The sequence below is a fragment of the Zootermopsis nevadensis genome, unplaced genomic scaffold, assembly GCF_977971745.1.
Source record: "Zootermopsis nevadensis isolate Lab colony 2312 unplaced genomic scaffold, Znev_1.0 Znev_ptg000052l, whole genome shotgun sequence".
Lineage (NCBI taxonomy): Eukaryota > Metazoa > Arthropoda > Insecta > Blattodea > Termopsidae > Zootermopsis > Zootermopsis nevadensis.
In genome coordinates, this window is record NW_028259184.1 from 13,690 (window position 1) to 29,402 (window position 15,713).

General features: G+C 36.0%; 1 protein-coding gene across 4 annotated transcripts in view; it reads right to left on the minus strand.

The window, feature by feature from the left end:
* LOC147871487 (ryanodine receptor-like) overlaps window positions 1-15,713 on the minus strand; it is a 17,328-nt gene continuing 1,615 nt past the window's right edge. The window contains exons 3-8 of one of the 4 annotated variants that reach the window (XM_087361123.1): window positions 15,003-15,243; window positions 13,160-13,233; window positions 12,317-12,396; window positions 10,825-10,945; window positions 922-1,001; window positions 68-101 (exon numbers count right to left, since the gene is read on the minus strand). In XM_087361123.1, coding sequence (XP_087217249.1) covers window positions 10,923-10,945; window positions 12,317-12,396; window positions 13,160-13,233; window positions 15,003-15,243 — 418 coding nt within the window. In that variant the 3' untranslated portion in view covers window positions 68-101; window positions 922-1,001; window positions 10,825-10,922. Of the gene's footprint in view, window positions 102-921; window positions 1,002-5,498; window positions 5,577-5,872; window positions 8,069-10,824; window positions 10,946-12,316; window positions 12,397-13,159; window positions 13,234-15,002; window positions 15,244-15,713 lie in introns of those variants that run through there. The other 3 variants (XM_087361120.1, XM_087361122.1, XM_087361121.1) reach the window with 3 other exon arrangements.

Below are 15,713 nucleotides of genomic sequence, written 5' to 3' on the forward strand. Positions count from 1 at the left end.
CTTTCTGAAATGATTCATCCCAAGTCCCTGGATCAATCATGATCAGCGACTTAACAACATCTTCAACCAGGAACGAACGGTCCACCAATTTCAGCGAGGGCCTGAAAAAACATCGAACATTTTCATCAGTACACGCACAGCTCTTTATAAAGAATAAATCAAACCAAACCATTCCACAAATGCCCAAGTTTATACAATTTATACGCAGTAGTCTCTTGTAACTGGACCCACAAAAACTATCTTTAATCGCCCTGATGACGGAGGCAGTATGACCTCCGAAACGTTGGTTAACATCGACCAGACTATGTAGTGCAACAACCCAGAAGATGGCAATCTTCATACTCATCGCCCTGATGACGGAGGCAGTCTGACCTCCGAAACGTTGGTTAACATCGACCAGACTACACGGCGCAACAACCCAGAAGACGGAAATCTTTATCTTTAATTGAATTTATTGAATACGTAAATATTCGACTTAGAAGCAATCTGACTGGCCATATGATACAAACATATCATTTATTAAATTTTTTATCATTAATATAAAAATGGGACCCTGTGGAACCAAGGGATCACTGTACTTGTATTCAAACATGCAGTTTAAGAAATATTTAATCCAATTTGTTGCTTTAATCCAAACAGGATTGAACTGTAACTGCAAGAATAAGAACCAATCACATCACAGACTTCAATAAATTTGAATCAGGAAGGTAGCCTACAGGTTCCCAATATCAAAAAAAATGTAATCCTGATTCAGCATTATAAAGTTTTTACGTGCACGTGTGTGTACATATTTTCTCCTTTTTCACAGAGTACAACAAGTTTAACAACATTTTATTAGCAAAACAGAATTCTAATAATATTTTCTATTCTTCTTACAATAATTTAAAAATGTACGTCTGTCATATTCATCTGTGGTCTTACTGATTCTGTTTTTAGGCAGCGCAGGATCTTCATATAATTCCTTTAACTCTGGACCCAACGGAACGATATATTCAACCTCCCTGAAAGACAAAATCATTACTTCAGATGATTACCTAAAACTCAAAATTTAATTAACATATACTACAGTAACTTATGAATATACAATCAAATTAGGTCAAACACATGAACACAAAATTTTTAAGACTCGTCGTCTTTTAGTGAATCCTGGTTATTAACCATTCCCTGTACACCATTATATCGATTTAAGTCTGCATCACTTGTGGACCGATGCATTTTACCTACAACGGAGACTGTAGACGAGATAAACGTTGAATAGATATTGATTAATTTTCAAATGTATTTTTTACTTTTTATAAAAATCATAAAAAGGAAAACTTCTACTGAAAACACAGTACTTTCAAAAGATTTGACACACACAAAAACAAACAGCAGTAGCGTTGAATACGCTTACACAGATATGTACTTAATGTTTTGTATTATAATACTGAATTGTAAGTAACAGATGTTAGTATCCTTCGCATTCTAAAATCTGAGTGATTGGTGAGGAAAACCCTACTATAATCTTGTTGGATTAATTTACTATATTCATAATAATAAAGTTCTGTTGTAGTGAAATGCAATAAATAAATTAATAACATCACATTTTAATACACAAAGGTCAATGAGTTTTGTTCAAATGAGTGGCACATCATGTATTTGTAACAATATCCGCAAATGGAAAAATAATTGTTCATCTTGCGTAGGGAATGACCAATATTTTCATTATACTGATATTTTGTTACAGTGGAGTTCATTATACTGAAAATTTAATGTAGTAATAAACACTTCCCTTGGCATGCTGCATCCCATTCTGTACCGATAAACCACATAAACAGAACCTATCAAAATCATGTAAATATACATTTTGTCTGTTGTGACTAAATTACATAATACGACAATTTATACAAGATATATAAAAAGTACTCAAACCAATTATTTTTTACTTGACAAGATGTTTCACGATTGACAGATGCCACAAGATACTTTTCATTAACTTTCCTTACAGTCACAAATCAGAGTAAATACATCAAGTTTAAGGTTTACATGCGTCATGTTTGTGTTTTTTGATTAAAATATATAATAAAATTCAGGTCAATACACAAAACTTGATTTAGATGTTAAAATTTAAAATTTAAATGTTAAAATTTAAAATTTAAATTTGCGCCATTCATCACTATAAGGATGTTGAATGAAAGCGCTCTAATGTAACATCCTTAGTGATGAATGGCGCAAATTTAAATTTTAAATTTTAACATCTAAATCAAGTTTTGTGTATTGACCTGAATTTTATTATATATTTTACATCAATTTATATTTCTGATCAGTATTTTTGTCCTACGACCAAGCTGTCCTAGTCCATGTCCCATCCATGAGACTACTTACAACGAGTATCCGCACTAAATAAAAACTCACACGAGAACTACAACTGCTAAATAAGCTTCAGCCTGGAATTGTCATGGACTGTCCATGTTATTCATACACATTATTTTGTGTATATGTACTGCATATATGTGCACATGCATTACATATACCATCCACTTTATTTGCGATGAAACAGTGGGTAAGGAAATTCTACATTTTCAGAGACACCTTCATTTGAATATACTTCAGAACAGTAGACTGCAGGCTGCATGGATACTTGCTTCAAGAATATACAAGTAATTATAAGACAATTTTTACCTCTTCTCAGAAAAAATGCAATTAACAAGTTGTACCGAGAGCAGAACCATTGAACGTTGTAATTGGAAACCAACCGCTGGAGAATGTGGAGCATTTCAAGTACTTGGGAAGCATAGTCACGACGGACGCCCTATGCACCAAGGAAGTAAAAGCAAGGATAGCCATGGCCAAGGCAGCTTTCGTCAAGAAGAGGATACTTCTCACTAGCAAGTTGGGCTTGGAGATGAAGAAGAAACTAGTGAAGTGTTACGTATGGAGCAGAGACTTGGACACTCAGGAAGAAGGAACAGAAATACCTGGAGAGTTTCGAAATGTGGTGTTGGAGAAGAATAGAGAAGATCAGGTGGACGGATCGAGTGACCAACGAAGAAGTATTGAGGAGAGTCAACGAGCAAAGAAACATTCTGCAGGCGATTACACGAAGGAAAGCTAACTGGCTGGGACATATTATGAGAAGGAATGGGTTACTGAGTGATATCATCGAAGGCCAGGTTGAAGGAAAGCGAGGACTGGGAAGAAGATTGATACAGCTAACCGACGACCTTAAACAAGGAAAGAAGATGACGTTCCAGGAGTTAAAACGAGAAGCTGAGAATAGGGAAAACTGGAGAGCTCTTTTTGGGCAGAGCAATGGACCTGTCGTAAGACAGAACACTTAATAATAATAATAACTCAGATTCTCCCTAAACCAGTCTGGATTTAGTGGTCAATAGCTGCATAATTCATGCATGAGAACCAGTTAAAGAGGTGGTGATATAGGCAAATAAATTTTTAATTTTAAGTGTGTGCTATAAACAAGTGTCGCTAAATCCAAGTAAATACTAACAAAGCAGACACTTTGGTTTTTCTTTTAAATAAAAATTCTAAAAAATGGAAGTCAAGTGTAAAGTTTTGTAAAACAGATACATTTTTATGTTTTATATTTAGGAGGGTCTCATATTATAACACAATAGTATAATAGCTCAAATTTTAACATCAAACCAGTGCCTTCATATCACTACTTCTTAAATGGGATTGTGATCCAGAAATTAATATTTTGCAGATGCTCTACGTAATGGTGTTATTCAGCTGCGTACTTTCTACAGTTAACTACCTTCAAAACAGATAGAAATTAATGTGTCTAGAATAGCTAATTAATTCAACTCTACAAAAATGAGCAGATCACATAATCTCTAGTATAGCACTATATGCTTTTTTTACTCCTTTACTGACGAGGGCAGTATCTTCAGTCAACCATGTACTTTCACACAAAAGCGTGTGCATTTGACAAATTGTGGGTTGCTGAGTGCAGTGGTGACAGCCTTTTCCCTGCCAGGGCACAGTCACGCCTTCTACAGACCATGCGATGGAAGTAATATATGTGTATCATGAGAAGGTGCCAAAGCTGATTCAAAAATAGGGAACTTTAACTATGCAAGTAAATCGAGGACTGCCCACACGTCCACCAGTTTAATGCATCCATATGCCATTGACATGGCTACATCTATAGCAGAAAAACTGCACCAGAAAGTATATATTTACTTCCAAGAACATGAAAGTTTAGAAGAGATCATCCAGAGAAAAACACTGATCATATGACCCATGAATCCAGCTTAAAAATATTTTTATCAAAGCCAGCGCAAGCTATTAAATGACAAAAAGTCATTTGCAACAATTTTATGAACGCATCTGCGGAGAAAATATTGATGAAAGAGCCTTGATTACACTTGTTTCCTGGACTGGTCACAGAGATCCAAAGACAGTGAAACTCGCTCTGCCAAGTAAATATTTTGCTGTGTTAATCATTGCTGACAGAACAACAAAATATGTTCATCTTCTTCCTTCATAATAATAATAATAATCCGTGGAGTAACAGCTCCAGAGAGCCAAAGCCGACTAACTTGACTGCTGGTCTCACGTCCACATGCCTAAGCAGAGGTGAACGATCATCCGACCAGATATAGGGTGACGTGTGGTCAGCACGACGAACCCCCAGCCATTGCTAGCTTTCCTGACTGGAGTACGCTACTCATTGTAGCTCCCCAATTTCCTCAGGATGCTGGGTTGGCACCGGTCCCATACGCTGGCCGAAAGCTCACGAGAAAATTTCTTCTCCCCCGAGACTCGAACCAGCACGCGTTCTGTATCACCAGTCCGAAGCATGATGCCTCGGACTGCGCGGCTACGACGCGGGACATCATCTTCCTTCAGCAGTATAAAAATTACATAAGGCAGGCTGGATATCATGTAAGAGTCTGCTTGTATGTTTCTCTGCATGGAAGAAACCTGGTTATGCTATCCACAAAACATGCGACGCATTTGTAAATACAAAGTAAAATTCAACTTTGGGTTGGAGCCATGTCTCACTGTTGCTTTTATTAAATGCTCTTAAAGGATTTGCTTTAACTGTTTTCAGCATTTTATTCCCAATCTACACTTGCACTTTGATGCTGACCATGGCAGTAACTTGTAATACCATGTTATTCTCATGTGTAGCATGACCTTCGCAACTGTGTTGACAACTTTCAATAAATATTTCTGACACTTCAATTGATCTCAATCCAACACCTCTATCCAGTTGACCGTACATCCATTGGTGGGCTGCACCAGGAGCAAGTGTGACCTGCACTACTGCATTCATCAGCCCACAATTTACAAACTGCGTCCACCTTCATGAGCAAATGCATGGTCAACCAAAGATAGCATTCCTGTGAGTGCAAATTATAAGTTTTCAGATATTAAAACCCTAATAAACTCAAATAATTTGTACTCAAATGAACTGAATTACTACTTGACGACGGCACACGTGGCAAATTATTTTATTTTCCTGACTTACTTATCGTACGATCAATTAAGTCGAGGAATACTCCGACCACATCTCCCACTTGCCATTGTTTGCCAAATGACTCAGCTGCCCCACAACAAATCTTTTCTTCCTTTAAATCAAAGAGAATATCAAATCACGTCTAAACTAACATCTTCTAATTATCATACTGAAATTTGCCTTTATGTGCAGTAAAGGAAGCCATTCTTATAAGTTGCTATTATATTCACTAATGGCCACAGATAATTTTATAGTGACCTGAACAATTAACACAGCATTACTCTTACGCCGCAATGCTCCGACATTCAGAATGCACAGTAGTGTAATCAGGACCAGCCTTAAGAAAACCTGCATCCTCAGTTAACAAACTTTGTACTCCCACTGCACCCCCCCCCCCCCCAAACCCCATGACCATTTGTAATTTGTGTGTAAAATGATCAATCGTTGAAGGCATTGCATGATACTGATGATGATGTTTCATGTCATTTTTCTAAGATTTTGGGGCCTTTTAAGTTTTTTATATGATCTGGCACTTAAGGGATGACAGAACTGATAATAGTGAACAAGAATTGGAAATATATGAATCGTACTAAAGAACCAACCTGGCATTCAATTACAATATGTCAATATTCTGTTTGATATACTCATTTTAGAAAGTTAAACAATGAGAAAACTGTCAGAAATATCAATTTTAAAATGTTTTCATTTCATTCAATTTCGCTTTTATGTAAATGAAAAAAGTTGTTACATGTTCTGGGTTAAACTTATAATCCTTTTTCGCATACCTTCTCAGTAAGAAAGGAATTTCATAATAAAAATAAATACTTTTGCCTGTACGAAATATTTGCTGAATGTTACAGCCAAGTGGATAACAATCCTGATTTGTATTTTGGAGGTTCCAGGTTTAAATCTCAGCCCGGTGACCAAACAATCACGAGCGAGGTCCTTCCAGGAATTGCGAGGATAGTAACTTAAATTAGACCAGGATCACTTCCATATCATTTCCAATTCATTATTCATTAATCATCCAATCACTCAATGCTACGTAGTCAGAGCCAATGACAGCATGTTTAAATAAATCATTTGCAGAATATCAGCAATCATCTGCCATGTTTCAAAATCAATCTTTTGTATGTTTCTAGACTTAAATGTTAAATAACTGTGCTTAAATGTTTGCTATTTTATTTATAATTGTTCTTAATCATTCAACTACTTAATATTTAACTGCGGTGATATTAAAATAAAATATCCCTTTAGAAAGGCCACAACAAACAGATTTGATTACAACAAATTCGCAAGGACATGGAGGGATAAACGTCTTAAAATATGCATCCATATAGGCAAACAAATTCTATAACAAATGGCGGAAGAAAAACTGTGACACATATGCAGGTAATCCTTGAGGTGCATAGTTGATTACATGTACTGGGGCTACTCAAAACTGCTATGGGTGGTGGGCTGCACGAGCTTTCTCTTACAGGGACTTCACGACTGTTTACATTGTTTCACAATAAGATAACTGTTGTGGTGTTAAACACATCACTCAAACAGTGGATGTATAAACATAAATTAGGTCATGCGCTCGTGTGCCTGAACTGAATGCCACTGACCTACACTTTAAAACTGAATAACCACAAAATAAAATCATTAAGAAAGATGTTTAAGAATGAGGTTCATAATTTTGTGACATTACTTGTGAAACTCTACAGTTTCTCAGAAATCATAATTTTTTGTCTGCAATCTAAGATTTACTTCTAAATAAATCAAAGATAGACAACTGTAAAAATAAAGAAATAATGTCAAAATAAATGAACTACACACAAGTTGAAAGGCTCATTTACTTAGGTTCAAGGTGGCAGCAATGCATTTTATTATTTATTTAGTGTTCTGTCTGACGACAGGTCCATATGAACAGAATCCTTCCATCCTTTTCTCGGACTGGGACCTGTTCATATACGTTCTTGGCAGATGATCCAGAAGTGGTTTGCCATTGCCTTCTTCTGTGTGTATGGAGTATGGAGTAATTGTTGGGATGCCACAGAGAAACCGGGGAAGCCCCCGGAGGAAAACTCCGTGTTGCCTAGACCACGGCCTTGCCCAACACAAATTATAAATTCGGGCACCGTCGGGAATCGAACCCGGGACCCCAGGATTACAAGGCCAGCGTTCTATCCGCTAGACCACCGTGGCGAACAGCAATGCATACTAAAATAGAAATTATAATATAAACTAAAACATGAAACAAGGCATATTCAAAACTCAGGCACCGTTTAGCTCAATTACGCAGATACTTACGTTTGTTATTATAATAACAAAAAATTCACATTGCAAGCATACATATTTATATCCATACGGATCACCTCTAATATACCTTGAATTATCCATGAAAGTCACATTCTATTAGAAATGCAGTTACCTAGTTAATAATGTTAAATGATTCATATGGGCTGCGTGCAACCCACACACCACATCGGGTCCCTAACACAAGACATTTATTTACTTACTGATAGTTCTATCGAACAAGTCTAGGAAACAGCCCACTACATCTCCTACTTGATATTGCCTGCCAAATGGATCACTAGCACCAAAGTGTATCTTGATGGCCTACATAATCACCAAGTGACGCCAAGAAACAAAAAAAACAAAAAAAACATAGACACTGCATGTGAAAAATTGTCACCACAGTTTAAGTGATGTCAAATTAAAGTTTCACTGTCATTCAATACTTTCATCATACATCGTAACATTGGAATATAATATTGATTTTTCAGCGCAGATTTATAAATCTGAATATGAATAACTGATCCTCCGTGCTTGAACACTTGAAAATTTTTGTATATAGTCATTTTGTTGCCCAGTGAATGAAACATTTTGGTACTTTATAGAAAACGTGAATTGAAAAGTATAATAGTGAAGATGATTGTCTACTAAGATATTGCATCACCAGGTAATGCAATGGATGGTGATGATAACAGTTTGCAGTCAGTACCTTTGAAACATCAGTCAAGTTCTGCACGTTATAACATCCCAGAAGACAGTCATCTTCATAAAATCCACTGCCATGCAAACTTAATCTGATCACATTTAACAGTTGTAATGAATGCATAACTCTTTATCCTCATGGTACTTAAGTACAGGCATACAACTTCAGCCTTTTTATCAATATAAGTGCACTGGTACTTAATACTTAAATCCTGCTTCAAGGCTTAAATTAGGTTTAATAAACACTAAACTCCCAAATATCCATGTGTTGATTACTTGTTCATGACTTCATACAAGAATTTCTTTTTGCATAAATATGGACACATGTAAATTAGGCTTTCGACATCTTTCTGCGTCACACTATTCAATTCAGGGTGGAGGTTGGTTTTAGGAGGGTCTACAGAAGATATGAACGAACAATCTTGCTTATGGTTACTTATAGTTGGTATCAGCGGCGGGAAGAGGAGGTTTGTTCCAATGGCCACAACTGATTGACTGTTTCTCATCAAATATCATTGACAGTTCCGTCAAAATGAGAGTTAACACTTGTGAATCCTACGTATAATGGCTGAAGTAAATTGTACTGACAGTAAAACAAAGCTTGAGTTACCTGACAAATTTTAGACTAGAAAATCAGCGATAAAATTAGCCATAGATTTTGGGATAGCGATACAAACCATACGTGACATAACGAACAATAAAATTAACTTAATGGAATTTGTAAGGAACTTTGATAGTGGTGTTTCTATCATATCAGTAGGTGAATGTTGCATTCCTTCAGTGGTTAAACCAGTAATGAGCAGAAGGAACATCAGATTTTGGCCACATCAGCGCATAGAACACCAAGTTTTTTTTTTATGAAGCTTCGGGATTGGACGAGTTCAATGCATCCACCAGTTGGCTGACCAGATACAAGCAACAATACTTTGTTCATAAAACTGCAGTACAGGGAGAGAGATATAGTGTCAATGATGCCACATCTCAGGTATGGTCTTCTGTGAATTGGTTTGATCACAGAGGAAACTTCTTTCAGGTCTAGAAGAAGATAATATTCAAGGCTTTCCTAATAATGACATTAGCAAGTCTGAAATTCTTGACATGGTGTGTGCTATAAGGAGTTTTGAAAATGTTTACAATACAACAAAGAACGGCTATGAAGTCAAGCATGTGAACTGACCTTCAAGCACATGTCAGAAATGGGCATCTGTCAACACTGCCATGAAACAAAAGGGAGAAGATGAGAAGGAAAATAAGAGTGAAGAGGGAGAAAGTAATGAATGTGACAGTCGTAACATGGTGCTACAGTGCGTGGACACTTTGCTAGACTACGTGGGTCAGAGAGCGTTCACATACGGTGATACTACAGCTGCCAGGAAAATCCAAACTGCTGGCTGTGAGGAGGAGTCTAACCGTTCACAGTAACAGGCAGCCATTACAAACCATTTCTCAAAATTAATATCACTTGTGTAATATATATATATATATATATATATATATGAAAGTAAATAGTGAAGCTTAGTGAACGCAACAAACAAAATATTTTGCATTACCTGTCTTTCTCAATTATTTGTGTTTCTCCCTTTTATTAGCCTGGATAAGTGGGAGCTTATTGTACATACAACCAGACTTTATTAAGCATTCTATCCATGAAACAGATTATCTCCAATTTAAAGGCATCTTTTTAAGAAGCCTATCACAGACAATATTTAGAATGCTGAAGATAATTTTACCAATTAAATGTTAAGTAATTGATACCACCATATTTTTATATGAATAAAAGAATGAGTATCCTAAAAATTGATTTACATAGACATATGATAAGGACACTAATAATTCCAACTGTTTATCCAAAAGAATAGTCAAACTAATTAGAACAACAGTATTATGCCAGAATTTAGTGCGCAAAGTGCACCTTTGTGTTGCCGCTACGAGTATTTTATTTTTGCAAGACATCTGTCTGCTGGATAATTATGTGCAATGCATCATAAACTGAGCACATATAAGCTACATGGCAGAGTGATAGCAGAAAGTTGGACAATGCTTTTGACATTGTACACTTAACAGGTACAACTGTTATATTACTGATATTTTTTAGATCAGTGACTTTTATGCAATATTGTATGTGACACGTTATTTTTCTATTACACTGAATGCAGCTTCACTAAAATGAGTCCAGATTTATAGATCAGATGTCACTGATTACTGTGGTATCAGTAACAGATCTAGCAACACAATGATTATTGATAGTGTAGTTCTTCTGGGTTGTCACATTATGTCGGATCTTAGATAAATACCAATGTTTCAAAGCTGTGAGAATCTTGGGGTCTCAAAATAATTATTAATGTAACTTGAGAAAAATTGGACAACGAGGTACTTACATTATAGCCATCAAATGCCCAAGTGTATTCATCACTGCCAAGCTGACATCCAGGGCTGCAATCAGCATGTGCCCAACCAACGCGCATTGGGCCTGCAGTCATAATCTCAAATTCAAAGTACCTGCCGGATTAACGACCACACAAAAGTAATGGATTATGTGTAAAATACAACTACAGGAACACAGTGGAACTGAGAATGAATTTCCATATTGGGAAAGCTAAAATGTTGAACAGCACTGAAGAGTTGGTATTTAATTCTGATTCTGAAAAACAATGTCTCTGATATAGAATGCAAGCAACCTCAGAACAAAGTGATGATACTGTTGTGACACAAAGCATGACACAACACAAAAGGGGAAACAGGGGTAGAGTAATTCAGATTATGACGAGCCATTTGAGGCCACCACCCTACACAAAATTTGGCCATGAATAATTTATAATTTATAGTAGAACATCCCAAAAAAGCAAGAACTATTTGGAATAAAACTATAACAGCTGTGCAGCAGATATTAGATTTTGTAATAATTTATAAAATCGGGATAAACACATATGATAACAGAGCACAGTGTGCCCACTGATAGAACTAGCATACGTATAATTTGTATTGGATATTTTATTGCCAAATCATATAAAAATGTACTGAATACACCAATGTGAATGAAACATACTGTGAATTTTACAGGACAAAACTACATGTAAAAATTGTGTAGAAAGGGTAATAATATTTAGTACCAATTCTTATAAATCAAAAAAAATTTCTATAGGGAACAAGAAATGCCATTTAAAAAGTTACCACTTTTTTTTCATTCCATCAACAGCAGCAGTTTTTTTTGCAACTAAACAATATTATCAAAAAAAGAAAACTTCTGTGTGTTGATAACCATTTTAGAATCATCTACTTTTACTGTCATCATGAATATATTGTATAAAATTGACATGAGTCAAAATTGTCTATACATGTTATTTTGATATCCTCAAAAATATAACATGTTATATTTTGATTCACTCATGCTTTTCAGTTGCTATACAGTAACTTACCATTTTCCTGTACTGACTGCATAATTCTTCTGTACTCTGTATGTTCTGAATGCCATATGCTTACTTTTTGCTGCTTCAGCAAGTAAGGCTGATACAGAATGATGCTGTTACATTTTCTGTTCTCCTAACTCGCAAATTAAACTTTTCTAAACCTCCTTCCTCTGCCTATATTTCTAATTCGAAACATCACACACTCCATGGTGCAGGATAATCTTTGAACATTTGACTGTTACAAAGCATAATTAGAACATTTTAATGTCAAGGCTTTAAGGCGTTAAATTCAGTGCCACTTAGCCGTTGTTCCAAAGCTATATGAAAAAAAATCTTGCATAATTAAGAACAGAGAATAAACCAAATATAAAGTCTGTTGAACAGTGCACATGTTGGAAATCAACACAGAATTAAAATTTTTGTTTCCAACACACCTCTGAACGACCAATTCCTTAAAACATACCTTCAAGTTGCTCTCCAGTTGGAGGATCAAGGTTGTATCCGTAGGCCAGCAATGTTCGAACAGTCTCACTTGCTGTGTCCCTGATAATACAAAATAGCGAAGTTATGTACACCCACAACATTCAGGAAATTTTCTGAGCTTCATAGCTTACCTTCTAACACGTTCACTGGTGGGAATATAAATATCAGTTCAATCTTTTGCCGCCATATCGAAACTTCTACCAACCAAATTAAGACACACTGTAACCTCATATTATGACAACATAGACAGAAATTTAGAAAGTATTATGCAAGGCAAATGTTTCCAAAGGACGAACAGAGAGAATGAAAAAAACCCAATAATAAATGTAAAAACCGTGGTCAAGAATGCCAATAGATTTGAAAGTTTCCAAACATCCTTTTGCTAAAAAATTATTGTTTCAATGCTTTCCTAAAACAATGTAATTTTAAGATAAAATCTGAAAATCTTTAGGTGGTTTAGGTTACAGCCATGTGACATGCACAATTTGAAATTTCTCAAATTAGATGGCATGTCTATGCACACCAACAAAAATGCATTTTTATAACTCAAGGAGCAAAGTAAAATATCACGGTACTGAGAGAAAATTATTATTTGTTGTCTTTCACAGATTATGGTAATTCACAGACATCAACTATAGTCGAATGCTGCGGCATTAAGGTTAAGTGGCTAAGATTACAATCAAAATTCAATGATTCACTGTAATGGTGGTTCCTTTCTGGCCTCTTCATATGAGATGTAAGGCTTAGTATTAGAATACAATGGGCTACAGCCATACTACATACACAGAAAACACAAATGCCACAGCTACAATTTAATACATACCGATTTGCTTTCTTGATAGCATCATCCACTTTACTGTAAGGAACCAAATGTGGACTCCTCTTCATATCAGAATCCTGAAAGGTATTACATTTTTTTTAAAAAAAATTTATGGTCACATACGCAAAAAACTAGCTGCCATTTACACTGTATCAGTCATGTAATGTAGGCAGAATGATTATACTTTATGTATTGGTATAATTTTCACATTTATATATTTTAATGAACAAAGCAGATAAGACTTGAGGTTCTCACAGCGGTGAGTATGAAGATATCCGTCTTCTGGGTTGTTGCGCTGTGTAGTCTGGTCGATGTTAACCAACGTTTCAGAGGTCATACTGCCTCCGTCATCAGAGTATGAAGATTTCTGTCTTCTGGGTTATTGCGCTGTGTAGTCTGGTCGATGTTAACCAACGTTTCAGAGGTCATACTGCCTCCGTCATCAGAGTATGAAGATTTCTGTCTTCTGGGTTATTGCGCTGTGTAGTCTGGTCGATGTTAACCAACGTTTCAGAGGTCATACTGCTTCCGTCATCAGGGCGATGAAGATTTCTGTCTTCTGGGTTATTGCGCTGTGTAGTCTGGTCGATTTTAACCAACGTTTCAGATGTTGGTTAACATCGACCAGACTACACAGCGCAATAACCCAGAAGACGGATATCTTCAAAGCAGATAAACTTTGTTTTATTTAAACTGTACAAAGAAAATACTTTGGATCACACTGTATGCTAAATATTGATCTACACTGAAATTACAAGTCAATTTTAAAGGGTACTGACGATGGTGTTTTACAATCGAGAACAATGAATTCTCGGACTATGTCCATCATGTTTTTTTTTTTTTAAAAAAAAAACTCACTACATTTCAGAAGCTGAATCTTCTGTCCTCAGGTTAAAAAGTGGGGAGGGACACTTACTCAGTTGGATCCAATAGAAACAGTTGTTGAGGTTAGCTCTTTCAGTGAGACCCAACTGAGTAGGTGTTCTTTTTAAAAACACAGGTGATGGACATAGTCCAAGAATTTAGTGACCCCGACTGAAATTACACTTATAAAAATTCAATACCTTCAAACTAAAATTACTCTTTATGTCTCAGTCCAGTCAGTCTTATAAATACGAAGGAGCAATTTAAGGTAACATTAAAAAGATACTTAATTACACACTCCTTTTACTCTGTCGATGAATTTCTAATGTTTACAAATAAGTGATAAATTTTATTCTGTGTGTGATGGGTAGATCTATTTGTAACTTATCATTTCTTTAGGTGAATACTTTGTTGTGTATTATGTGACATTTATATAATAGTATGAATTGTACTTTATAATATGTATTGTATTATTATTATGACCTTTTCCACATCCTATTGTCATCTGACTATCTTATGGATCCATGGAATGTAATAAAATATGTACGTACGTCAGTGCAGCATCTTACATAAGTGTGTCGCTCTGAATTCAAAATTAGATTTAATGAGAGAATCATGTTTTCAGAAAACACAACAAAATAAAAATTCATAAACCCACTGCAATAAGTAGGCAAACTTAACCTCTGAAGTCCGAATGGGACATGTGGCCCAGTAGGAATATCCAAATGGGAAAATGGGACACTGCTGCCCCATTTCATGACATTATTAAATGCTTTATATACATATAAAATAAGATACTCTTTTGTCTGAAATGCTTTTATGAGCTTCTAAGACTGTCAGAGATTTATTTGTAATTGAATAATCAACTTTGAGGCATGGGTTTCTTTCAGTGACATCGCAAAAAATACAAATATTTAAAACACCTAAATGTGGGGGGGGGGATTTAAATAGCTGTATTTTAAAGGTTAAGATGCATAATTACCTCATTCAAGCCATACGTCCACCCCTGCAGAATTCGTTCCTTTGCCCACAGATTACGGGTATTTTCTGCCAGTTGATCCACCAATTCCTCCATCTTAGGAGTGAGAGCTATAGCACTAAGATCCAATGGAGCTGGCTTGTAGCCATTTGACTGTAGAAATGGTTCATTTGGAAGACGAACAGACTTGATGCGAGATGGAGGCTTATCCATCGTTAAGTAGTAGCCCAAAGCCATTACAGTTCTAAAATAATAATAGTGTTTACACATTCATATGTATTTGTTGCAAATACACTTCAACTTTCATTAAGTACATTGCCATAAATTATCATATTTATGTTCACAGAAACCCTTGTATTGTCAGATTCTCAAAAATTAAATGTGTGAGAATCAGAAAAAGGAGTTATATGTTTGTGGATGAAGATTGCCGTCCATCATCGGGGCAATCACCCTGATCTGCCACATGTCGGGGTGATCACCCTGATGATGGAGGTGGCAAGGACTTCTGAAACGTCGGTAATCTTCTACCAGACTACACAATGCTACAACCCAGAAGACAGGCATCTTCAAGGTTCTATCTATGGATAAGAAACATGCAACATTTTGACCTGGCCATTCCCTCTTCTTGTTCGCCACTCCTAAAGTTCTGGAACCTCCTCCACCTCTCCATCGATCAAACAACTCTGACTGCCCAAAAAGTACTTTTCTCTCTGG